Source organism: Alexandromys fortis, unplaced genomic scaffold (genome assembly GCF_014885135.2).
Source record: "Alexandromys fortis isolate MF-2015 unplaced genomic scaffold, M_Fortis_MF-2015_v1.1 scaffold_0, whole genome shotgun sequence".
NCBI classification, from domain to species: Eukaryota; Metazoa; Chordata; class Mammalia; order Rodentia; family Cricetidae; genus Alexandromys; species Alexandromys fortis.
In genome coordinates this window covers 43792437-43819936 of record NW_026067949.1, presented here as the reverse complement: position 1 = coordinate 43819936, position 27500 = coordinate 43792437, and the positions used below count along the sequence as shown (strand labels likewise).

General features: G+C 40.5%; 2 protein-coding genes and 1 pseudogene across 8 annotated transcripts in view; 1 reads left to right on the top strand and 2 right to left on the bottom strand.

Moving 5' to 3' along the window:
- Sdad1 (SDA1 domain containing 1) overlaps nucleotides 1-13609 on the top strand; it is a 114327-nt gene extending 100718 nt beyond the window's left edge. Inside the window, exon 23 of the transcript XR_007593214.1 lies at nucleotides 9517-13609. The gene's annotated coding sequence lies outside the window, so the exon portion shown is untranslated. The remainder of the gene's footprint in view (nucleotides 1-9516) is intronic.
- Nucleotides 1-27500, bottom strand: part of Uso1 (USO1 vesicle transport factor) — a 116117-nt gene that overhangs the window by 59956 nt on the left and 28661 nt on the right. For 6 of the 7 annotated variants that reach the window (XM_050149922.1, XM_050149919.1, XM_050149920.1 and 3 more), the window contains exons 9-19: nucleotides 22691-22869; nucleotides 19101-19241; nucleotides 16663-16751; nucleotides 16068-16222; nucleotides 14975-15186; nucleotides 13617-13637; nucleotides 7378-7488; nucleotides 6989-7107; nucleotides 6688-6869; nucleotides 6201-6322; nucleotides 169-307 (exon numbers count right to left, since the gene is read on the bottom strand). In XM_050149922.1, the coding sequence (XP_050005879.1) occupies nucleotides 169-307; nucleotides 6201-6322; nucleotides 6688-6869; nucleotides 6989-7107; nucleotides 7378-7488; nucleotides 13617-13637; nucleotides 14975-15186; nucleotides 16068-16222; nucleotides 16663-16751; nucleotides 19101-19241; nucleotides 22691-22869 (1470 nt within the window). The remainder of the gene's footprint in view (nucleotides 1-168; nucleotides 308-6200; nucleotides 6323-6687; nucleotides 6870-6988; nucleotides 7108-7377; nucleotides 7489-13616; nucleotides 13638-14974; nucleotides 15187-16067; nucleotides 16223-16662; nucleotides 16752-19100; nucleotides 19242-22690; nucleotides 22870-27500) is intronic. The other variant, XM_050149916.1, reaches the window with a different exon arrangement.
- On the bottom strand, nucleotides 1220-1865 carry LOC126506392 (40S ribosomal protein S13-like; annotated as a pseudogene).

Below are 27500 nucleotides of genomic sequence, written 5' to 3'. Positions count from 1 at the left end.
GTGCGCCACCACCGCCCGGCTGTCATTTTGTTTTTTCGAGACAGGGTCTCTCTGTCTTTAAGTTCTAACTTGAGAGTTCGTCACCGTGGCTACGGTTCAGGAACAAGAGGTCCACAGAGACTCTATCTGTCCAGCTGAGGACAGAGTGACCTGGACACCTTCACTCACCGAGCTGGACTTTAAGGAGATTATACTGATCCTTGTGCTGCTGAATCTGAGACGCCTGCTGTGTGACTGCAGTCTGAAGCTGTTCATTTTGACATTTCAATGTAGAAACTTGCTGCTTCAATTCTTCCAGCTGTAGGTCCTGTGAAACAAAATAGTCAGACATTCTCATTTCATACTAATTAACACTATGTACACAAATAAAATAAAATTTAAAAAAGAACAGTATGTTAAAACACCTAATGTTTCCAAAATCAACCAATAATTAAGCATTAGGACTTGGATATAAGTGCAAAGCCAATCATCATCCAGAGGTTTCAAGCAAAGCTCCACTGGGGAGACCATGGCACAGCCTGCAATTTCACCGCTACTATCTAAGAAAACCAAATGGAAAAAACAAAGAAAAAAACCAAAGCTCTCTCTCGCTGGGTCACCTTCAGTCGCTGTTGCTCCCGCTTTTCCATCCCAGCCAACCGCTTCAGCATTGCATCGCTTCCTCCCTCGCGCCACACATTCTCCCCATGCAGCGCAGGAACGACCCAGCCGCGTGCGCGCGCGCCTGACTCGGTCCTTGGGCCACAACGGCTCCATGGACCCTTCAGGTGTCTACCCCTCGGTGCATCAGACCTCAACTTGGCCATCGCCACTGCTACACCGGTCACCAGTACGGAGAGGCAGAGGTGGCCCTAGAGGGGGCGTACGGGCCTTGCCTGCCACGCTGCTGCTGCCTCCCTCAGCCACGGGTCCCGAAGCGACTGTCCCGTGGGTTCCGCACCTATCAGCCACAGCCATGGCCACGATGGGGTCCCAAGATGGGGCCGGAGAGTAAGTACCTGCCCGAACTCATGGCTGAGAGGGCTCCCTCAACCTGTCTTTCACTCACACCATGCAGCTCTTTGCATAGAAATTGAGAAGATTCAGAAGGGAGAGTCAAAAAGAGACGATGAGGAGAATTATTTGGATTTGTTTTCTCCTAAGAACATGAAACTGAAAGAACGGGTACTGATACCTATCAAGCAGGATCCAAAGTTCAATTTTGTGGGGAACATTCTTTTTTTTTTTTTTTTTATTCAAAGTGATTTTATTGCTCGTGTATACAAGGGAATTTATGCCACTAAAGCAGAAGCTGTGGATGACTCATATTTCCAGTTGGGTGGGAGGACCCGCTTGGTCTTATAGTAACGAGCCAGCCGGTGAATTCTGCTATCAGAATCAGGCGGAATTTAGCATCCTTATCCTTTCTGTTCCTCTCAAGATGCTTTCGGACAGCGACTGCCTTCTTAATCAAATGGTAGAGATCCTCAGGGAGATCAGGGGCAAGGCCTTTGGATTTAAGGATTCTCAAGATTTTATTACCAGTCACAAAACGGGCCACACCGTGCGAGTCCCTCAGGATCACACCTATCTGGGAGGGAGTGAGGCCTTTCTTGGCCAGTTTGTAAATCTGTTCCTTCACGTCGTCAGACGTCAGCTTCAGCCACGTGGGGACGCTGCGGCGGTAGGGCAGCGCCGACTGGGACAGGCCCTTCCCGGGAGCGTGCATGCGACCCATGATGGCGGAGGTCTGGCAGCAAAGAGCTGTGGGGAACATTCTTGGACCACAAGGAAATACAATCAAAAGACTCCGGAAAGAGATTGGTGCAAAGATCTCTGTTCAAAGTGAGAGACAAAGTCAAGAAGAGCTTCACAAGGCCAGAGACCCCAAATATGCCCACTTAAATATGGATCTGCATGTCTTCACTGAAGTCTCTGGGCCCCTCTGTGAGGCTTATTGCTCTTATGGCCCATGCCATGGAGGAAGTCAAGTAATTTCTAGTACCAGATATAATGATGATATCTGCCAGGAGCAGTTTCTAGAATTATCTTACTTGAATGGTGTTCCTGAACCCTCTCGTGGTTGTGGGGTACCAGTGAGAGAACAAGGAGCTGCCCTGCCTCCTCCATCTGTTCCCAGAGGTCGTGGTGTTGAACCACCTCGAGGGGCTTTGGTTAGCGGGACCCCAGTGAGAGGTGCCCAACACCATGAGCTCGGACAGCAGGCACCCAGAGAATACCTTTACCTTCAGCACCTGCAGCAGAAACCTACGAAGACTGTGGAGATGATGCTACATATACAGAATAGAGTGATGAGGATATGAAGGCTATTACAGCCAAAGCCGGGGAGTCAGAATAGTATGACTATGGACATGGGGAGCTTCAAGATTCTTATGAAGCTTATGGACATGATGATTGGAATGGGACCAGGCCATCACTGAAGGACCCCCCAGGTAGGCCAGTGAAGGGATCATACAGAGAACACAAATAGGAGGGGAAAGCATCAGTTATGAGCAAAGTTGCTAGTGATTTCTTGTATCCCAGGATTCCTGTTGCTTTATCCACTACAGACAAGTAACTGTCTAAGTGTTTTTCTTCGTGGTCCCATTCTTAACTCTACGTTCTGGCTTCTGTATGTAGTATTTTAAAATGAGTTAAAGTAGTTTTAGGATATCAAAATTTTAAGTGTGTAGATGCTTTTTTTCTTTGTTGTTTAAACAGTGTACCTTTTAGAATAAAAAAAGAAGTTGAGTAAAAACACACACACACACACACAAACATGTTAGTTTCAGAAGTGGCATTGCTTGCTTAAAGGTTCTGAAGCAAAGGCCTGTTAACTTTTTCTTAGTTTTGATTTGAGGCACCCCATAAAGCCATATTTGCAGAATCCCAAACTAGGCTATATTTCAAAATTCAGGGCTGCTTACGATGTAAAATCACAGTGTTGACGGCAGTAGGTACCACCATGTAAAAGTGAGCTCAGACGGCTCTAAAAGTGTTTCCTTTAAAAGCACATGGTGCTTGAATCTTAAGGTTAAATTTTAATATGAAAGATCCTCATGAAATAAATAGTTGATGCAATTTTTAACATTAACTGACTTAAAACAACAACAAAATTAGGTTTGTAAAACTGATCTTTTCATTATATGGGTTTTGAAACCTAGCCCCAGACATACAGGGTTTAGAGATACTTAGTGGGGGTGTGGGGAGATGTAGAGTTTGACTAAGAATGATGGGGGAGAGGAGTTAGCCACCTAAATGAAATTTGATGTAGTACTTTATAGCCTCAATCTTTTCAGATTATCAGTAGCACTGATAATCAAATTTTCAGTATTTAAAATGTCAAGAGGATTTTGTCCATCTGAGATTCTGCACTCCATGAAAAACTCACTTGGACACTGGGGCCAAAAGCTGATGATGTGCATTAAACTGACCATTGTCAATTTTGAGTTGTTCTTAAGGAAGTCAAATATGTCTCAACACTAGCATGATATAAAAAGGCACACTGCAGCTGAATGAAAATGGATTAGAAATCCACTTTGTACATAAGTTAAAGTCCTAATGGATTTGTACCATCCTCCCATTTTGTTCTCAGAAGATTAAACGCTACATGTGTTAAGTCTGCCTAAATAGCAGCTTAAACTTATGTCAAAATGTCTGTAGCAGTTTGTCAATAAAGTTTAGTCCTTTTTTAATTAAAAAAAAAAAACCCAAAAACAAAAAAACAAAAACTCATTTTGAGGTCATGAACTAGGTAAGAAATGTATACCAAACTACTTAAGAAACTTAGCAAATGAAGATATACATACACATCTATGTTATTTACTTGATAATGTATGTGTGAGTATGTACATGGGCACATGTGTGGAAGTCAGAGAAGGATCCCACACTTCTGGTCTCTTTGGACATCTGCACTCAAATGCACATAACCCCCACCCCACCACACACACTCATAATTTAAAATAATAAAAAGAAAAGAAATGGGGCACAAGCAGGTTTGAGCTCATGTTTTCTAAACTTGCCACAGTCAGTTCACATATATTTGTAGAACACTTAGATAACTAATTTTCTATACTTATACTTATTTTGTTACTAATTTCTTACTACTATACAATTTTCACAATCATAATTTAAAAAACAATTTGTGTGTGCATCTATGTGCCTGTGCATGCACGTGTGCCTGTGTGTGCGTGCATGTGCGCACGTGTAGGCCACAAGAAGGACTGGGCATTGCCCTCTATCATACTACACTTATTCCAGTAACACAGTCTCTTCCTGAACTTAGGGCTCATGTTTATTGACTAGGCTGAAAAACAAGCAAGTCCCAGTAATCCTTCTTTGTTCTGCTCAAAGCTGGGGTTACAGGAGCACTAGGCACCTTGTCTGTTATGTGGGTGCTGACATCCCAGCCCTGGTCTTCTTGACTCATCTTTCCAGCTGTACAGCTATAATCTTAATGCTCACTTAATCAAGCAGATGTTATATAAATCATATTAAATATTTATTTATTTAGTCCATGATATTTATTGAATTCTACATTTTTCTCTGCTCCCCTCCCTGCCTCTCCCCTCCTCCCTTCAACCCTCCCCCAAGGTCCCCGTGCTCCCAATTTACTCAGGAGATCTTGTCTTTTTATACTTTATACTTCCTGTGTAGATTATCATATCAAATGTTTTTAACCCTGAAGTTAATTTCCACTTTTCAAAATGATAAATTTTATTATGTAAGTATATTTGCTCATTTGACAGTTTTTTTGAGAATTTCCTTAGGATGAATTTTTAAATGTCATTCAAAGAATATAAATATTTTTATAGTTTTAGATGTTCATTAAGTCTAGCAGTATTTAAGTGGTGAGAATGTATAAAATGTTAATTTTATAAATAAGTAATTATGTCAAAAAACTCTTCTCTTTCTAAATCAACTGTATCAGTTCCAAATGTAAGCTATGCACCACATTCCAAATATTTATCTTGTATTCTTCTAAAAATATTATATTCATAAACTAAAAATGACTATATTTGAACTAAGACATAGATTAAAATCTGTATGTAACTGGGATAGTTTGATGACTCAAATTTCAAGCAAAGATTGATTCTGGTTTATTGATTTGGTTGAACACTGAAAGGCTGAGAGCAAACACCAAGCATACAACTCTATTATCACTCTCAATATATATTTTCAATCTCCATATATATTGTGAGGAAGAAAAAACAACAACATAGAGATAAGAAGATAAACCTACCCCACATGTGCTGCCACGCTTCTTTTAATGTCATTGGAATTGTAACGACATCATAATCTAATTTTCCAGATAATACTATAATCATTTACTACATATCATGGTAAGAAACGAAACAACATTTTAAAGAACATAACAGAGGCTTAAAGTGAGCAATGGAACGTGAGTAAGGACACCAACTGGCATTCTGACCATCACCTACGCTGTGGAGCTGCCTGTTTAACAGGACCACACTCGCTGCCCACCACAGAAACCTGGGGATTACACTTTACCACTTCTGCAATTTAACACCTGCAGAGAAACATGACCAAGTCCTGCTAGGTTTTAACTTCAGTTTCCACACTTCTCAAGTCTGTCCCTGCCACGCCAGAGAGTATGAGCTTTCCACTGTCACATTCCGTTCTACAATTACTAAGAATTGCTGGGAGAATTCACTAAGTCACAGATTCCCCATTTATCCTAAAGCGAATATAGTTAGTCACTACTTACAGGGATGTTGTGAAGACGAAATGAAACAGTATTTAAAATAGATGCCAAGTTCACAGAACGCAGCAAACATCAACATCACCAGTGTCCTAACCTCCTTCCCTAGCCAACCACCACAACAGCCTCCTTCCTGAACTCCCTCCCTCTAGCTTTTACCCTCAAACTTCTCCTTCACACAGCCAGGAGCCACAGCAGACTTACTGAGCTGTACGCCATCTCCTGCCTCTCTTCTAGAGAACTATCTACACCCAGGTTCTGCTCATCCTGACCCTTTAACTTCAGCACTAGGTTTAATCTGCTGTAGCATATATGCCACAATAATACAGGTCTGTTTTTCACCTGGAAATGACAAGAGAATCCATTTGATCCACGTTTGAATCCATAACATCCTGCACAGTGCCTAGCACGTAGTAAGTGATCAATTTAATGAACAGGTGCTTTCAGAAATAATGTTTACTTTCTGCATCCCTCCCCCACTTGAAATCCTGGTACTCACTTGCTCACGAATCATATTCTTATAGTGAGTCACAATGTTGTCATGCTGTTCTAGTGTTTTCTTCACCTCCTCCTCCTTCTTATCTTCTTCACTGGACTTATAAATAGCCTTAGTAATAACACCTGTAAAAGAAAACGTATTTTAACTCTGTACTGAATGCTTTCTGTGGTTCTACAGACTGAATTCAGGGCCCCAGAGGAGTTAGGTAACTTTTTCTAGCTAAATTTTAAGCATTGTAAACACAACTTAATTTTAAGGATCTAATGAGTAAAACTAGTCCAGCTCATGACGGTCATGCAATACTTTCTAATCTTACAGAATCCATCCAGTCTTTCCATGTGCTGCAGATGAACTTCCCAGCTCATCACTCGTCCACATCCAGAAAGAAACACACACACACACACACACACACACACACACACACACACACACACACACGTGGATGCACCCACAATGGCTTTGGGGCAGTGCAACCCTCACAGCTTACCTTCAAGTTCTTTCACCAGCTTTGTAAACTCATGATCAAATATCATGTATTCTGGACTCGGGAAGTTTGGCTGGGGTTTCTGGGATGCTCTGGAGTATAACTCGTGTTTGCTAATAAATCCTAGTTTCTCTATGAAATTCTCTTTGCCAATCCTCTTCTCTATTAGTTGCTTTAGTTTCTCTCTACATAAATAAATATATGAGATGCTTAAAAAACTGCAAAGTCATAAGCTTGGTTTATTTACACTTTAGCAGAAAAAAGTATCTCTGGATGATTAGAGGGCCATTATGCTCTTACTTACTTCATGTAGTTTTCTAGCGAATTATCATTGAAATAAATAGAAATGCCCAAAAGAAGGGCACATAAGCCTTGGACCAACTGTTCTTCCTCTCCGAGATTTTCTGCAATTTGTCCTGTAAGCTGACATCTTTGTTAAGGAGTTAATGATTTATAGTAATCTGAATTTAATACATAATCTTAAGATTCTCTACAAGAAATTATATAATATATATCTCCAATCTAGCATACTATAAAGAACTACACATACATACAGAGAGAGACAGAAGAAAGAGAGCAACAGAGAGCGAGAACTTAAGCATGCATCATTATATACCCATAACATTTTCAAGTTTCAACAGGAGTTGAAGATGTAAGTTACTTACATGTACGACACCAAAACATAAAGGATACGAATGGAACATTGGCTGAATTGTGAAGAAAGTGTGTTACTGCAATGGGACAGCTGCTCAGCCAGGTACAAAGCAACATTAATAACCCAACTCTTGTCTGTATTTTGCTTCCCTGCAAAATAAATTGGCAGAAACCACTTTGTATTTATTATTTTATCAAACTCACAGTCGGCTTAAGATCCCTTCCCTTTTGTGAAAAAAGAACTGAAGCATTGTGAGATGTGTAAGGGAGTCAGACTTAAAAACTGAATGAAAGAATACATTTTTGTGTCTACCACAAGCAGCACTTCCCCAATTAAACACAGTGCAGACATTAGAATTAATTTATATGCACCAATACAAGTGGTTATTTAAAATAGCAGTGGTGGCTGGGCTGGGAATATTGTTCAGTTGGTACGGTGCTTGTCTAACATGTACAAAGCCCTGGTTCCATCCTCAGCATTGAGCAAACCCAGGTATGGTGGTGCATGCCTGTAATCTTAGCACTTGGGAGACAAAGACAGGAGAATCACAAGCTCAAAGTCACCCAGAACTGCACAGTGAGTTCAAGGACAGCCTGAGTTATCTGAGGATCTGTATAAATAAATAAATCGTAGTAGCAAAAGATGTTATACTACGAACAAAATTATAATGTGGGAGCTTTAAAACACCAATCCCAAGACAAACGATCAAAAATAAATGTTTCACACACAGCTGAGTAGGCAAAGAGGTGGGAAGGATCTGGGGGAAGCCAGGGGAAGGAAAACATGATCAAAACATACTGGATGAAAAAATTTTTATTGCAAAATGAAACAAAAAATAAATGCTCCAAATTAATATTTTAATCTTTTTTAAATTAGCAAAATAGAAGAGATTTTATTGAGAAGTATAAGTGCAAGGTAGGCAGATCTACTGCAAGAGAACCTCAGTCAGAATTTTAAAAGCAAATTCTGATTAAAGAAAAATAAATTCTTCCTTCTCAAAAAAAAAAAAGATAAAAAGGCACAAAAAAGCCATTTAGTCAAATTCTAAAAGAACGTATTATTCTCAATAAAAAAAAAAATGAAAGCCCACACTGCAAGCCTAGAAGAGACATCTCAGACAGAACTAAGGGGGTGCGCTCGCTAGCACCAAGAACGTCTTGAACATACTGACTGTACTGCTGCCAAGATCAGGTGTCCAACAAGAACACGATTTTTGAAATTTTAATACAACATACATAAATCTCCACATACAATGTTATTTATAGCCTATTTTTCTTTTTAAAGAACAAAATCTGAAATAAAATAATCAAAGTCAGAATAATAATGATTCATTTGGGAGAATTTTCAGAAATATACAAATTATAATTATTCAAAGAAATGAGGCAAGAAATAAACTTAAATTAACTATCACTATGCTTTTCAAAAAAAAAATTTTTTTTTAAACCAGATTTACGTTGGGCTGTGGTGGCACACGCCTTTAATCCCAGCACTTGGAAGGTGGATCTTTGTGAGTTTGAGGCCAGCCTGGTCTATAGAGCTAGTTCCAGGACAGGCTCCAAAGCTACATAGAGAAACCCTGTTTTGAAAAAGCCAAAACCAAACCAAACCAAACCAAACCAAACCAAAGCAAACCACATTACTTATTTATATGTATGTGGAACACATGTCTGTGTGTGTGTGTGTGTGTGTGTGTGTGTGTGTGTGTGTGTGTGTGTAGGTCAGAGGACAGTTTGCGTCTCTTCCATCATGTGGGTCCCAGCGACTGAACTCAGATCTTCAGGCTTTGCAGCAAGGGCTTACATCCTCTGAGCTATCTCTCTAGCCCCTCTTCAAATCCACCCAGATTATTCTAATTTCATAATCCTTGAGGTCTTGGTTTATTTATAATCTATTTTCAGGTGTTTTTTAATATTGATTAATTTCAAACTACTTTAAATGATCTTCCAAGGAGGTATCAAAATGGATTTTGGTTTTTGAGACAGGGTTTCTCTGTATTTTTGGAACCTGCCCTGGAACTCTCTCTGTAAACCAGCTGGCCTCAAACTCACAGAGATCTGCCTGTCTCTGCCTCCTGAACACCGGGATTAAATGTGTACACCACATTGGCAAGCATAAATTTAGTTTTTAGGGCTGGAGAGATGGCTCAGTGGTTAAGAGCATTGCCTGTTCTTCCAAAGGTCCTGAGTTCAATTCCCAGCAACCACATGGTGGCTCACAACCATCTGTAATGAGGTCTGGTGCCCTCTTCTGGCCTGAAGGCATACAAGTAGACAGAATACTGTATACATAATAAATAAATATTTTAAAAAATTTAGCTTTTACATGATGTGCTATTTTTCCTTATGTTCACGCTGTAGCTTCCTGTTATTCACAGAAATTGGCCAGCTTAGAGCATCTTTCTCAATTGAGCACATCGCTGTTTTGCCTAGCTCCTTGATTATAATTCCATATAGTAGTTATTGTGTTGACAACAGATTCATCTATACTGCATATAGAGAAGAATAACTCACACAAAAATACCAAAAGACAGATTTCTTCCTTTTTTTCCTCCTTTTAGTGCTGGAGAGTGACCTCAGGCCCTTATCCATGCAAAGGATGGGCTCTAATACTGATCTATACCTTAGGTCCCTGAAGAACTTTACTTTCGTAGAACTAAATAATTTGATTTTTAACATCATATGGAAAAATAAACTAGTGGAAATAATTAAGGATACTATGAAAGGTAGTATGAGGTGATACTAGGTCATGTAGAAAAATGAACAGAACCAAAGTCCAGAAATGGACTTGTACAAATGAGAATTTGTGTGTGGTAAAAGTATTATACAGCCATCAGTGTGTCCTAGATAGACTAAAATATTGGATCAGCTAGATAGCTGCCTAGAAAAACCCCAGTGGGGGCTAGCAAGATGGTTCAGTAGGAAGTAGTGCATACTGCCAAGCCTGACAACTTATGGTAGAAAGAATCATTCCCGAAAGTTGTCTGTTGTGGAATATTAATTGAAGATGTGTGACATTTGTTCTTGTGAAACATTTAATTATGATGCAAAGATGTGTTGTATTATTTTTTTTAAAAAAATTAATTTTATGTGCATTGGTATTTTGTCGTATGTCCCCTGAAACCGAAGTTACAGACAGTTGTGAACCACCATGTAGGGGTTGGGAATTGAACCCAGGTCCTCTGAAAGAGCAGTTAGTGCTCTTAACCCCTAAGCCATCTCTCCAGCCCATGTGTTGTATGTATTCTTTTGTGTTGGATTTGTTTAACTCTGTGAAGCTGTGTTACTTGGCCTGTCTAAAAAAGAGCTGAACTGCAAATAGCTAGGCAGGAGAGGGATAGACTAGGCTGGCAGGCAGAGAGAACAAACAAGAGGAGAAATCTGGGAGGAAAGATCAAGGAGCCAGAAAAGGAGGAGGATGACAGCAGGGACCATCCATCCAGCTACACAGCCAGCTAGAGTCAAAAGTAAAGAAAGGTATAATAGAATAGAGAAAGATAAAAGTCCAGAGGCAAAAGGTAGCTAGAATAATTTAAGTTAAAAGCTGGCTAGAAACAAGCCAAACTGACACTGGGCATTTATAATTAAGAATAAGCCTATGTGAGATTTATCTGGGAGCTGGGTGGCAGCCCCCAAAGAGTAAAGAGTACGAGTAAGAAAAAACAAACAAATAAAACAAAACAAACAAAACCTAACAGTTGTCCTCTGACCTCTGTACAAAGGCTAGAGAGCTGGCTCAGTGGTTAAAAGCACTTGTCAAAAGAAAATGATGTGTGTGTGTGTGCATAAGCTATATCAAAAGACAACAGTTAAGCTCCTTAACTAGGCAGAGATTAGAAAATACAAAACAAGTACACACCTCTTGTCGGAGTCTACAGAATGTGAGCCATGGAGATGTAAAAACAAAAGGAGACTGAAGATATTATTCTGGGCATTCTGAGGACTCAGTCATTAAAAACCATAGATTTGAAAGGATGAAAGAAAAGCCATAAACACACACACACAAGTTTTCTTTTCTTATGAGAGAGAAAGGGAGAGGGTGGAAGAGGGGAAGGAGAAGAGGAGGCAGAGACGTGTGTGTGTGTGTGTGTGTGTGTGTGTGTGTGTATGAACACACATGTACCAATGTGGTACAAGGGTGTATAGAGGATGCTAAGAATCTTCCATGACTCTCTCCAAATTCTCTTTTGAGTCAAGTGAGCCTCTCATTGGACCTGCAGCTCACCTTTTTGGCTACCCTTGGTGCAGGAGAATTGTCGGTATTCTGTCAATCATGTTTTAAATAAATGCTGATTGGCCAGGCAGGAAATATAGGTGGGTGAACCAGACAGGAAGTAGAGGCGGGGTGATAAGAACAGGAGAATTCTAGGAAGGAGGAAACCCATTCCTCACCAGTCTAGCCCAGAGCACCAAAGAAGCAAGATGTGACCTGCCCCACTGAGAAAGATACTGAGCCATGTGGCTAACATAGATAAGAATAATGGGTTAATACAAACTACAAGAGCTAATATGTAGCCTGAGCTAATGGGCCAATCAGCTTATAATCTTATGGAGTCCTCTGTGTGATTTTCTCTGGGACTAAATGGCTAGGGAACTGGGCAGGGCAGAAACCCCAACAAGCCGGCCCATCGTGTTACATACCCTGGCTGGCTAGGGAGTCCCTGGGATCCACCTGCTTTCGACCCTGAGTGCTGGGGTTACAGGTGCACACCACCACACCTAGTTTTCATGTCAGTACTGGGGATCAAAACGTAGGCCCTCATGTTTGTGAGGTAAGCACTTCACTCATCGAGCTGTCTCACCAGCCCTTGTTTCTGTTTGAGACAAGGTCTGCATATGTGTCTCTGGCTGCTCTGAACCCGCTAATACCAGGTTGGCCTCACATATACACTGATCCTCCTGAGTCTGCCTCCACAGTGCTGAGGTTTAAGGTATGTACTACCACGCTCCGGCACAAATAAAATTTGAAGTTAACTCAAATAATCTTTAATATCAGCTATTATGCTTTTATAACTACGTTTTCTAAATAAAAGCCCTTCTTATGCCTACTATGTTCATTCAAGTTGAACATTTTTATATTGTTTATATAAACAAAAAGCTGGCACTTAAAATTTTTAACTTTTTTTTCTCATGAAAATAAGGTTCTAGAAGTTGGACATAGGAGGTCTACCTATAACCCAAGCACTGGGGAGGTAGAGGCAGGTTAGGTGCTCAAGGTCAACCTCAGCCACATAGTGAGTTCAAGGGTAGTTGGGTTAAATGAGACCTTGTCTCAAAACCAATCAAAACAAGTAGTTCTAGTGTCTTATGATCAGAATAATTTTTAGTGGTAGCTTCTAAGAACAAAGAATAAGAGCATTGATAAAATTACACAAATAACTCTACAATTTGTGGTGAATGGTTAAAAAAAAAAACCAAGCCAATCAATTGAAAACATAATGTCTGTCTTTTAAATGGTTGACATTTATACTTACAAGACACATCCTAAATCAAAAATTCTGGGGCTGGAGGTGTGGCTCACTGGTAGAGCACTTGCCTAGCACATAGAAAGCCCTGAGTTTGATCCCCAGAACCACATAGGAAAACAAAGAAACAGTAACTGCTGGCAGAAGTTGTCAAGTATGCGTGTATGAGTTGTAGCTCCACGCTACACCATACTCACACTTGAAAGGGTAACTAGCTGGACCTCATTTACTGCTGGTTGCATTGTATGACTAAAATACATGACTAGACAAGGATGTTAAGATATAAAAACTAAACCAAACTGAACATAAATAACACTTTCTCGCAGCATAGTAAAACCAATACGGTACCTGTAGCCTATAGATTATATGCAGAATAATCTGTAATACTACATTTAAAATTATAATTACAAAAATTTTACTGTTGTACATTTTAAATAATGTGAGTAGTATAAAGTCACACATTCCTCCTTCACCTACTGATTAAAAGGCATACTTTTATCCCTAAACTTGACTTTCTTTAAATTATTTTTAAGGGAAATAAAGAAACAAGCTTGGGGGAACCAAAATTGAGGAATCGGAGGGCAGTGCAAGCAACCCTGGAAGAAGCCCAGGCCATAGGTTTAGTAGTCCCCATAGTCTTAGTAACCAGTCCAAGAGGGAATGGAGGAAACTAGAGAGCCACTGTGAAAGACAAACTTGCCAACACACGTAAAGTGAGTAGAACAGAACTTCAAACAAGCTGTTAAAAACCAACTGCAAAACCCAAGACAAGAAGCCCGTCAGAAGAAAAGGCCTCAACTTATCAAGTATACATACCCGTCTGTCGATCTTATCACCCTGCAAATTATACATCAAACATTACTCATAAACATTGCTTTAAATTACCTAAGTCCAGAAAAATCCCTCAACTATGCTCTTAGTCTCTGCAATCTAAGCTGACAGATACTTAGCTCTAATCTTTGATAAACTTGGCACATAAGGTTAATTTCACGGCCTTGTGATTACTTACAGGGGGTTAGCCATCACCACTGTAGGTCTTTGCATTACACAGACATTACAGTTATAAAGGTAAGGTGTGCCTGTGGCCCATGCCAGTTTTCACAACTTGACAACAGTTATTTTCAACAGTGATGGTGAGCATCCAGCATTAAGTAAGTAAAGATTTGAAAATTTTAGTTTCTTTTTTAAATCATGAAGAGATAAGTGATGAATTGGCCACTGAAGTAAACCAATTCAAACAGCATTCAACTCTAATTCCCATTAGTTAACTTCACCCCTAACTTCTATGAATAATGGTATTATTTCTTTAGTAAAAATGCTCAAAAAAGGCCTGTGAACTGGGGGATATAGCTCAATGGTAGGGGGTGTTTAGTAAGCATGAAGAAAAGAGTCTACTGCCAAGCAACAGCGACAACAAAAAGTTCAAAACAAAGAAACTGCAGTGCATGATGAAATTCCACAGTGCAGGCCACTGCAGTGCTGTGGGAGCACGGAAGGGACCCTCCACGGCTAGACCAAGTAGAAAGAACAAGGGTTCATCCATAATTTAAGTCCTTCAGGACTCTGGCTTTAAAGTATGCTGAAGTATGTCTTTAACTGTTCAGAAGCAAGGTTAAGTGCACGTGGGCAAACCATGGAGTAAGAGACACGCCCAGGCGCCTTGGCAAGCACCTTTCACTTGTCCTCCATAACCAGCTGAAGGAACACACACAGCCTTAGCTGTGTTCGTCTGTATCTTGCTAGGCATATGAGAACTCAGACCCTGGAAATACACACTGTACATACTGCATATGGAATGGGCTGCTACTGGGTTGTTTTTTTTTTGGGGGGGGGGGTCAACTGCTTCAGGAGAAAAGATGGAGGCATATAACTATGATTTGCAGTTATTTTACTTTCTCTCCTTAACTGATCTGAACTCACTGAGAAGAGAAAAAAGACAGGGAAGAATCCTAGATAATTTAAGAAAAGTAAAACTCAAAACAGCCCTGTGCCAAGAACTTGTGTTTTGTCATGCTGAAGCCCATATATGCACTTGGTAGAACTACTCCTGCAGAAATAGTTTGGCTTCCTCTCCACAAAACTGCCTGGTTTCAGCGAGTGCTTTCTCTCCTCGTCCACCCTGGGTCACGGACATGACAACCCTTTGGCACCTCTCAAGAGCCTGTGGCCTTTACCTGGGAAAGGATGTTGGTACACTGCTGCAGCAGGGACACTGGAGGGTTGCCAATGCTTGTGGCCAGCTGGACCCTGAGCAGCTGCTCCTTCTGGGTGGCGTTCCCCTGCAGCGCATGGGCGAGGGCCACAGCAGCGCACCAGTTTGAAAGAGAATCTGTAGAAAACAGACCTCCACAGAGCAGCTGACCAGCTGAGACCGAGTTACCTGTTGCTGCAAACAGACAGGAACGTTAGGCCCTGTGGAGTAACCCCACACTCACAAGGGTCAGAAGAACTGTTTCCTACACCGGAGCAGTAAAAACACTATTATGTACTATCTAAGACTTCAAACACAAAGGGACAGATGACAAAAAGGTATCTCCTAAAAGGGTAGCTGCACAAAGAAATATCAGAACATGATAGGCATCAGTCTGATGGTAACAAGACAGAAGACTGTCTTCATGGAAAACATAATTTCTAAAACAATCGGCACATTATTTCACTACCCCTAGCATCTTACTTTCATTTATAGAAAACATCTCTATAATATCCTTTACAAAAATAATTTTGGTAAAATATAATTAAATAGACTTAAATTTTTGTCTACCTCCTATATTATTAAAATGTAATTAAAATGAACTCACTAAAGTTTCCAATTATTTGTGTCAAATTGCTCTTAATATGAAAACAGCCATTTAAACACATCTCAAGTAAACGGAATACTGGAGAATCCATAAGTAATAGCTATACTCTATCGTAGAGCAATAAATCAAAATGTTGAGTGTGACTAAGTGGTAGGATTTATCTTCATAGTACTGATTTGCTGGTGTTTATTACACACTAGGATTTGGGGTCATGGCTCTACCTGTGTAACTGCGTGTATGTAATCTTCACAATCTTTCTAAAGGCATGATACCCATGTATGGACAAGTACCACATCCTCTCACATCTTAAGAAGGAGAGAGAAGTAGAAATTCTGCAATGTAGATCCAGGTGCAGTCTGACTTAGCTCTCCTCCAATCCAATCTAAGGCTTTCATCCGAGTTACTAAGTACCTGTGGCTAAAACATAAGCAAAGATTCAAATACAAGCTTGAAAAAAAACTTTACTTGCCATCAATAGTGGAGGGTAGAAGTGTTGCCACGATTTCTCCTTGTCCTTTCTGGTTTTTATATAAAAAGCACTGGAAACAGTAGAGAACAGCACAGCGTAACACAAATGGCTGCCTTTCGTTCACCATGGACATGAGAAGTACAACAATTGCTGGTCTGACAAGAGTGTAAAGAAAAGAATGAAACAGAGCATTACAACTCAAATATATCAACTACCAGTCATTTTGTTGCTTGAAGTACCATAACCAGGACTCAAGCAACAAATATTTCCATCTTCATTTCAGAAAGAAGGGAGCTGAGGCTAAGAAAGTCCTGTGATTTGTGTCAATCAAAAGGTTGGCAGCTGAACCAAATATTAGGTACCAATAGCATACATACATTCTTAATCACCAACATCCTTATACAGAAGCATACAATCTTAGTCACCAATATCCTTAAACAGAAGCATAGTCTTAATGACCAATATCTTTATATTATTGGGCCATTCCACAACACACACTGACCTTTAAGAAGAGTAAGATGGGCCCATGAGATCTACTAGCACCCAAACCTAAGTCTGACTTCCTTACAGGGACCTGGCATTTCCTGATTCTTACCTTGGGGGATTTGAAGGTGCATTCACAGAAGCAAAGTAGTCTTGGTTGACTTGGCAGCCTCGGATAACTTCGGATACAGTATTTATGGTCTGTCAAGAATGAAAACGAAAAAACACTATGGAAAGTAAGTTAAGAGGGAAAAATCTATTTTCTAAGAAAATGTTACATCTTGCTCTTTTGTTTTTAAGTGTCAAAATTCAGACATGAAAAGATCAGTTAGAACATGATCATGCTGAAATGTTCTCTGGAGATCCTCCCAGGATGCCCAGCCAGGCCTCATTAAAACCAACACTCGCTGGACACAGACACACGCCTGGAATCTCAGCACTGNGGGGGGGCGAGAGGAAGGAGGAATACAAGTTGAAGGCCAGTCTCATTTCCACAGCATGTCTGTGGGTTCCATGAGACCAGATCATAACTAAAACCAAACAGAAGATTTGACTGCATGCAGTTTGAAGCCTCATGGAAACTAAAAGAATAATGTACTGTAAGAGGTGAGACATATCCCCAGTCCTAGCAAATCAGAGAAACGCTTTAAAATAAGATCAATGGACACACTTAAAATACAATATAATGAACGTTCAATTTAAAGATTAAGTCGAAAACAACCTCCAAGAAACAATAATGAAAAGAAAAACTATATTTCAGAGTAGTGTTGCACATAATAAACACATGTCATCATTATCAACTAAAAATTCCTTTTAAAGATATCTGTAGGTTAAAAAATTTACAAATTTGTTAACAAAGTTCCAGGAGAACAGAAAAGATGTTATCAAGGAAGAGCAGCCACTGTCCTAGGTGAAGAGAGCGGTCATCACTGCTGGGATGGGGACGAAACCCACAGTTAGCATCAGTAGTTTTCAGAAAACTAGAATTAAAGAAAAGATCCAAAAATAAAAAAGCAGACTGTAATGTCAGCACTCAAGAAGCTGAGGCTGGAGCACTATCTGGAGTTCAAGGCTGGCCTAGGTTAAGAGTGATATTCTGTCTCACAAATGTTATATCTTTACATAAATCCTACTAATTTTAACATACATTTCAAAAAACAATCCTGGCATGACAGAAAGAAGCAAAATAAGAGAGCTGTGGGACTGGGGTAGGGGATGGAGACAAGATTGACTTAAAGCAGAGAGAAATAATGTGGGATTCCCCTCTGTATGCTGTGAATACCACTGATTAATAAAGTAGCTGCTTTGGGCCTATAGAAAGGGTAGACTAGAGCTAGGCAGGGAAAACTAAACTGAATGCTGGGAGAAAGAAGGTGGAGTCAGGGAGATACCATGTAGCTGCCAGAGGGGAAAGACACAAGCTGCTAGCTGGAACCTTGCCGGTAGGCCACGAATTTTATAAAATATAAAATAATGGAAATGGATTAATTCTAGATGTAAGAGCTAGCCAATAAGAAACCAGAGGTAATAGGCCAAGCAGTGATTTAATTAATACAGTTACTGAGTGATCATTTCAGGTCTGAATGAGTGAGTGGCCTCCTACAACAAATTGGCACACCAACATAGTCAACTATAACCATGTAAAACCTGAGAAAGCTTAAAAAAGAATTCTAGACACAAAAGAACAGAGTTAAGCACAGCTTCTTGGTAGCCAGCAATTATTTTTTCCAGATGGACTCTGATGGCAGCGAGTTTGAGAGAGGTCTTTCTGACTCAGCATTGGCAGTGAAAACCGTGCGGCTCTTTAAGAAGGCTTTCTGGTTCGCCAGCACGAATGGCTCTCTATTTTGGGAGGTCCAGCTACAGAGCATTTAAGTGGGATCTGTGAGCAGAGTGCTACAATTTGCTTAATGGCAACACAAACCTGTTGTGTGCCTAAAAATGAGGCAATGTACATGACTCTCAGAGGCAGCGAACATGCCTCTGCCATGCTGTACTGGGTGGAGCAAGCAGACAGGGCCGTGTTGGCCCTAGCCGTGCCTGCTTAGCATTTAAAAAAATAGAGTGCTTTTGGTCAGAAAATAATTACAGATACACAATAAAGACAGATTCAGATAAAAAAAAGACCTCTAAATAGGTCACAGTGTTGGATAAATGTACGCAGGCTTGGGAGAGAGAAGAAAAAGAGTATAGAGAATTGTAAAAAGAAGTAAATAGTATTTTTTTAAAAAATAAAGCAAAGTTTTTAAAGAGTGACAGAGTACAGACAGTCACAGTTTAAAAAAAATAAAGAAAAATAAGCCACATAAAGATGGAAAATACAGAGAGAGTATGGATTATGAATATTACTGTGTTTTCTTTGAATTTTTTGACTGTTGTGCTAAGTACAGAGAGACATTTCATTGTAGAGGCTGCTAGGCTAAACCAACATATCTGTTTTAGAGGGCTCTTGACTTCTAAATTTGGGTCTAAGGATAAGTTTCCTTCAATTAGTGTCTAATTCCTAGGATTCCCAACTCCTAGAATAGCCTCTGTCTTTCCCTCGTTTACCTCAGTCAGGATATCAGCAGGAATTCCCGTAGCCATCAGGATGGTGCAAAGCTGCTGCAGTAACCCACACTGGAACATGGCCTTCTGGCAGCTGCTGGTCGCACCAGGAGGGTTGGTAGGAGACACTAGTACTCGGACAAGCTATAAACAAGATAAAAATTGTCTTTTAAAGATTTGCAGCAGGGCATGGTATTGCATACCAGGGAGGTGGAGGCAGGAGGAGACCCTGTCTCAAAATCATTTGTAGAGGCGTGAGACAAAGCTGACCCCCGTGGACAGAACCATCTGTTGGGGTATTCCCTAATATGCTCACCATGGCTAAGCGTGGCCCCTTTCTCCTATGGCAACAGTGTTAGTACTTTGCTATGTGCTTAATGCTGTCCCTCTCAGGTGATCTGAACTCTCACAGAATACTTTCTGCTTCAGTCATTTCTGGACTGAAACAACACAGTATTTACAAATAAGACATATTCAATACAAAATTGAATTCAGGTACAAGATGGCAGGCTCCTAGCAGAGAACTATCTAAAGACAGAGTGGGTCTGAAACCCTGACCTGAGTTCCACGACTTTCTCTAACCCTGGAGATAAAGAGGCTAAAGCTAACAGCTGGAGGCCTGACAGAGACTCATACACTAGGTGGGACTGGTTTCATTATTAAATCCCTACAGTTCCACGATTACTCTGAATCTTAACACTAAGTTTCAGAAACAAACCATTATTTAGGCCCAATTACATCTTCAAAATAACTGAGCAATGGCTTATATTTTTACAAACTAGTCATATTATTTATATGAAAAAACTTTTTATACCTAATATAATACATATATATGAGAAAACTTACTTAACAAAAGTGCCAGACAAATGTCATCCATGACTTTATAGCAGATATGCCGAAGAACTCAACTAAAACACTAACATCACTACAGACAGGACTATCACAGATTCTGTTTCCCTGATAAAGATGACTTTCTGGAGAGGGGCAGAGAGGCATTGAATTAATTAATGAAAAAAAAAAAGATCTGAAAGTGGTGTTTTGCTAGGTGTAGTGGCACATCTTAAATCTCAGCACTCAGGAGACAGTCAGGCCAGGGCTACATAGTGAGAACCTATCAATAAAGTCAGAGAGAGAGCAAGCGAGAAGGAGAGAGAGAGAGAGAGAGAGAGAGAGAGAGAGAGAGCGAGCGAGAGCGAGCCAGTCAACTCCTCAGAGGAAAAGCTCTAACCTCCTCTCCCCCAAGTATATTAGTTCCAGTTTTCAAAGGCTTAGGATTATAACTGTAACAATGAATATAATGAAACAGTTCCATCAGGGGCATAGCTATTCTAACGAAAACAATGGTGCACTTTCAGATAAGCAAACCTAAATAAAACTGGAGACACTGCAGATGCTCTAAAAAGACCAACTGCAGCTGCAAAGTCATGAACTCAACTACTCCTTCCCTGATGTGGAGAAAATATTATGATGTACGAATCTCAGGTCCTTTGCCTTGGAGTCCATGGTCTTCACTTAGCATGTGAAAGGGACATTTCAGGGAGGGAGGTAAGGCAGGCTTATCCACTGTTTTTATTTTTCGAGACAGGGTTTCTCTGTGTAGCCTTTGGCTGTCCTGAACTCTTCTGTAGATCAGGCTGCCCTTGAACTCACAAAGATCCTCTGCCTTCCAAGTGCTAGGATTAAAGGTGTATGCCACCGCCCAGCTGTTGATCTACTTTTTTAAAGTTAAAAAACAAAACAAAACCCTACAACAAACCTACATATAGATGTACTTTATAATACACAGCATAAAATATACATATATATATGTAGTTCATAATACATAGAACTATAATGCATTTCTCTGTTTACATGATGTACTTCAATTTTTTTAGGCAGTAATATACTTGTCTTGGAACTCTGTAGACTAGGCTGGCCTTGAACTCAGAGAGCCCTTTGAGCCTGCCTCCCAAGCACTGCGATTAAAGGTGTGCGCCATCATACCTAGCCAGTAATACAATTTTCTTTTCTAAAATTTTCTTTCTTTTTTTTTTTTTTGGTGCTAAGTAAATTGGAAATAGGACTGAGATTCAGAGAGAGAGAGAGAGAGAGAGAGAGAGAGAGAGAGAGAAGATGAAATGTTCTTCAAGAGAAAGCTAACTCTTGTTTTTTGTTTTTGTTTTTTAATTTTTTTATTGGTGCTGAGGACACAACCCAGAGCCTTGTGCTTCCTAGTCAAGTACTCTACCTCAGAGCTAAATCCCCAAACCCTATTTTAAAATTTTTATTGTGTGTGTGTGGGGAAACTATATGAATGAACAGGCCATGTGTTTGTTGGTGTGTGAAGAGGCCAGAAGAGGGCATCAGATCCCTGAAACTTGGAGTTACCAGCAAATGTGTGCTCCCTAATATAAATGCTGGAACCAAGTCTGGGTCTTCTGGAAGAGCAGCAAATGTTTTTAACCACCAAGCCATCTCTCTAGCCCCTCAAAAAATTCTTTACATAGTCCTCTATGTCATAGCACAGTTATACCACTCCAGGTCCAAAGGACACAGAGACATCTGCATATCACTGGTCACTCCAACACCATGCACAAGTTAAATTAGGGAACCAACTTGAGTGTCCAACAGCAGATGATTGATTACAAATTTGGAATATATACAAAACAGATTTCTCTCAATCATAAAATGTGAAGGTATGGTAACCAAGAAATAGTTCAGTGGTTAAGAGCACTTACTGCTCTTGCAGAGGACACAAGTTTGATTCTCAGCCCCTGAATCTGTGGTGACTCAAAATTCCCTGTTAACTCCAGCTTCAGGGTCTCCAACACTATTTTGGCCTTCATGGGCACCCATATACAAGTGGCATACATACTCTCACACATACAGATATAAATAAAAAAAAAATAAACTTAAAAAAAATAATGGTATTTATTTGTAGGAAAGTTAATCCAACTAGAGATAGCCATGCTAAATGAATAGACCAGTCATAGAAAATATAAATGTCAAACATTTTTTGTCATTTGTGGTTTTTAGACTTCTTTTTAAAAAAACTTTTAATGTGTAGCCCAGGCTGACCTCGAACTCATGATCCTCCTGCCTTTGCCTCCTTCAGCAACTCCTACTGGTGTATGCCACCGCAACCTGCGGTTTTTAGACTTTTTCATAAACACTATCTATAGGACTGAGGAGAACACAACAGGGGAGAGGATAAGGCAGAGAGAAGGAGAGCACAGGACAAGCACGTGGTCAGCATAGAATATATACTTTTAGCTGATGGGGGAAAGGCTCCTGATAACCTAAGTTATAAATTACCCTGTGTGGGACTCACATGGTAGAAAAGACTGTCTCCCTCAAGTTGTCCTGACCTCCACACACAAGATACAATAACATGCTCAAACAGATACACTAATATGTTAATGAAAACGCTCTTGTATAACATATTACTGTATGTAATGAGTACATGATTCTTTTTAAATCTTTAAAAAAAAAGGTTTTACATCTCCCCTAAAACCAACTAAAAATCCTGGATTTAGCAAATGGGAGTGATTTTCTTTTTACTGAAAAAGATTCCTGACAAATTTTGATCACAGTGATGTCTAAAGACCACATACCTGCAGCATTAAATGTAGATTGGTTACTTTCTGTGCTGACCAACCAGAATTTTCATCTCCAACTTCAAACCAAGGTTTCATACGTTGAATATATGAGCCTTCTTTAAAAAAGTTTTGATTGGAATTGTTGTTTTTTAACAAGTTTTGAAGCAAAATCAAACAATCTTCTACTACTATACCTGGGGAAGAATGAAAAATGGCGGCATTAAGGCTAATGACATCTGAAGGAACTCAATCTAGTGTACTAAAGTGTGCACATCCATGGTCAGTATGGTACAGCAGGCAGCCTGTTCTGACCCCGGCCTTCTGCCTGCCTCTGTCTGTGCGTTTTCTCAGCCCAGAGCAACTTCTTGTCTGTCCAACTCACTACAGAAGACATCTACCACATTCACACACAAGCTTAAATACCAAGTGCTCAGTACTGATGGGCAAGACTCAAACTAGGTTAGAGCGTCACACACAACCTTCTAGAAGCTTGTTCTTTCGTGGATTACATTATAATCCACGAACATGGGAGTCTGTCAATGTACTATATACCTCTGCATTCCTGGCAAAGACAAGAAAAAGACTTCAGATTATGTATTAAATATTAACCATTTATTGACTGACTCCATCCCACTTTATATGATCTCTGAGACCCATGTGACACGTGTCCCTGCCTCTCCCTGGTGTTTTCTTCATCTGGCTGCTCAGGCTACTTCTCATGGCTCCTTCTCCTACTTCTCTGCTTACAAATATCACTCTCGTGTGCAATTTCACCCACGCTACGGCCCCTGTTATTATCTCAGTGAAGACCTTCCCACTAACCTCTACCAAGTGTTAGAACAACCACGAGTTCCTGGTTCCTCTGTGAAGTACAGAGTGTTCAAGGTGCTCACTGTTCTAGGCCTTAGTACACGCACACCTTTGGTCCTGCTAGATAAATGTGTAGTGGGGTAAACGCACTTGCTGACAAGCCTGGTGACCTGAGTTCAACCCCCAGGACCCACGTGGTGGGAGAGGGACTCCTGCAAGCTGTCCTCTGATTCCCACACATGTGCTGTGGCACACAACGCACTAAATAAGTAGATGTGAAAAACAATCTAAGCGACTGCCTCTTAGAGCAGGAAGCAGGACAATTGGCACCTCCAGCTGCTCTCCTCCCGAGTTCTCTCACTGTCACCATCCATTAGTGTGAAGCAGTTACAAAGGATGCTCAAATGCTGGCAAAGTGCTGAAGATCACAGTTCACTCTTCACGCTAAAAAACCGAGTTTTGACAAATGTAGAATCTGAGAAGTTACCATTGCAGTACCAAACACAACAGTCTCATCACAAAAACTGCCCCATATCTCCTTTCCCCCATCCAAATCCCAGATGACTGCCTCTACAGCCTTTCCCAAAAAGCTGTAAATTGGAATCGCTCAACAGCATGCACTTAAGGTTCCCGACACCTTTCTGTAGCTTGACAACTTTTATTGCTGAGTAAGATCCAATTTTCTGAACCCATTAGCATTTATCCATTCACCCACTCAAGGACATCCTGATTACTTCCAAGTTTTAGAAATGGAAATAAAAGCTTCTATGAACATCAAGTGTATGTTTTTGTGTGACTCTAAGTTTTAATGTAGTATGTATAAGTATGAAGCAGCATTACCATTAGATCACACGGCAAGATTGTGTTTAGCTTTGTAAGAAACTGTTACTGTCTTTCACACTGGTTGCACCCCTCTGAATTTCTATCAGCAATGCCTTTCTGTTTTCTATACCCTCAAGAGTATCTAGCAGAATTAAAATTTTGGACTTTCATCACTGCAATTCTATTGCAATCGCCTAATGACAAGATTGTGTTTATTTGTATGTTACTGCAAATTGCAATCTCTTCTTCAATGAAGAATCTGTTCAGATATTTTGACTGGTTTTAAATCCGCATTTCTTTTCACCATTATGTTTTTTTAAGTCCTCTTTCAGATACAAGTTTTAGTAATACTTTATCCCTGCCCATGCCGTTACTGAATTCGCTTAATAGAGTCTTTTGTAGAACACAACTTTGCAATTTTGTTTTGTTTTTATGGTTTTTCAAGACAGGATTTCTCTGTGTAGCGGTCCTGGCTGTCCTGGAACTCACTCTGTAGAGGAGGCTGGGTTCGAACTCAGAGATCAGCTCGCCTCTGCCTCCCAAGTGCTAACATTAAAGACATGCAGCACTGTGCCTGACTTGCACCTTTTCAGGCTTTTAAAAAAGATTTATTTATTTATTTATTTATTTATTTATTAAGTATATAGTGTTTTGCCTGCATATACATCTGCACGTCAGAAGAGAGCACTAGATCTCATTGTAGCTGATTGTGAGCCACCATGTGGTTTTTGGAAACTGAACTCAGGACCTCTAGAAGAGCAGTCAATGCTCATAATCTCTGAACTATTTCTCCAGCCCCACACCTTTTCAGTTTTAATAAAGTCCCATTCATCAGTTTTTTTCTCTTAGGGATCATGCTTTTGGTACTGTATCAGGGTCTGTTGCTTTGTTTTACCATGCTATCTGCAATGATTATTTGACGCATCACCCATGCCTGGCTCAATTAAAATATTTAAACTCAAAGGAAAGCAAATTTGGCTCCAGAATGTTCAATTTTGCTATTTTATGGTTCCCCTGAGACCTTCAAGTCTTCAGCCAAATAATTTTCTCCCTTTTTAGAGATTTATTTTCTAACCTGTCTTCAGGACACACAGCTATAACCCTAGTACCTGGAGGCCAAGACAAAATTACCAATAACTGAAGGGCAGTTTGAGTTGGTAAGATATGAGTAAGATACTGATTAGAAATGTTTGAGATCAAGCTTGCTCCTGTCATAAGTTCCCATACTGTAAAGAACAGTATTGTGCCTTGACCAGAGAGACTTCATTTTAAAGCAGCCTTTGACTCAATTTTGAGGCTGGAAGGCCACTCTGCACACAGGAGGACAGGTGAACAATACCCTCTTTCTAGCTCCACCCGTAAGGCACAGCAGGAAGAGTCCCCATACATTTACTGAGGTGAATTGAGATGTATGGGGCGCATGGGTATATTAAGATCGTATTAGGAAAATAAAGTCCAAGAACTTGTTCGGCGCTAGTGAGCTGGATGGCTCAATGGGTACTGTGCAAGCCTAGAGCCTGCATTTATCCCTGGATCCTACCTAAAGCTGCAAGAAGAGAAACTACTCCATAAAGTTGTCCTCTAACCTCCACACACAGATGCAGCCCCTCCTCCACCACTACCCACTGCACCACACACAAATTTTTCTTTAAGATTTATTTATTTATCATGTATGTTGTTCCACCTGCACGTATGCCTGCATTACAGGCCAGAGGAAGACACTAGATCTCATTATAGATGGTTGTGAGCTACCATGTAGTTGCTGGGAATTAACTCAAGACCTTTGGAAAAACAGCCAGTGCTCTTAACCTGAGCCATCTCTTCAGCCCCACACACGAAAAATTTTTAAAGAAAGAACCCAAGAACTCAACAGACACACCAAACCAAGGGAAGAGTCCAACTCCCTCGTATGATTCCCCATAAAGCAGCAGACACTCAGCACTAGGACAGGGATAATCTCACTCATCTGTCATTTGACCATCCAGTATGTGCCTCAAAGATGAACAGACAGAGAACTTCCAACTATCCCAAGTCTACTTGGTCCCCACTAATGTACCTGACAAACAAGCATTTGCTTGTTGTGTTGTCTGAAACCACTGTCCATACATCTGCCCTTTTGTGCCTCTAGGGCTCTAGGGCCATCCCTTCACCTTGCTCCTCCAGCTCAACTGACCCTGCATTTCCACTCCAATATTAACACCAGCAGCTGCAACCTGTAGCATGAATAGTAAGAACCCAGAGACAGATATTCGGATCCAACCTGAAGGTCAGAAAAGCAAAGCAGCCAGCCACTGGCTCTTACCTCTACCTCAGACCGAAATGGCAATTCTGCCTCCACAAAACCTCAGTCTGAGACTGATCTGAGACCTGACTCTTTCTGTTTTATACTCTTCTCTAGTATTGGGATTAAAGGCGTTCACCACCCTGCCCGGCCTCTATAGCTAGCTAGCATGGCTATGGGATTAAAGGTGTGTGCCACTGCTGCCTGGTCTATAAGGCTGACCAGTGTGGCTGTTTTACTCTCTGATCTTTGGGCAAGCTTTATTTATTAAAATACAAATGAATTACCACTACAGCAACTTCTCCAGTATTTTTGAGAAGCTCAGTTTGGTTCATTATCATACTCATACAGACTCCATGTTCTATCAGCTTCCCTGACTTCTAAAGACTCTTAACCCTGCTGTAGCCCCTTAGCTCTATGTAGTCCGTATCTACACATATAATGATATACTTACTGAGGGATATATTCTTAGTTATTAAGATGTCAATAAAGAATCCGTGTTGGCAAAGTGGGAGTATCTGCAAGTTGCTGCTTCTGAAACCACGATGCCGCGGGAGTTGACTGTTCCTCAAGGAATTCTGACACTGCAGAAGACGTGAATGTGCTCTTCTGTGTTTTGCACACAGTGCACTCACAATGCAGATAGACTCCTGTCTTTCTTCCCCACCTAGTGTAAGACTTTAAGACAATCCTGAAGCCATTTTTGACAATTCTGAATCCTCTCAGCCTCTGTGCCATAGTGCTTCCCCTCCTCCCCTGGGAACCAAAGACCTAACAGCTACACTTGCACGTACTCAGTTCCTGAACAATTACCCATATACGTATGCTTTGGTTCTGTCCCCTGGGAAACGAGGTCAAAATGACCTCTTACCTCATCTGATCTGGCAACAGCTCTCCAGTCAATTATTGGTA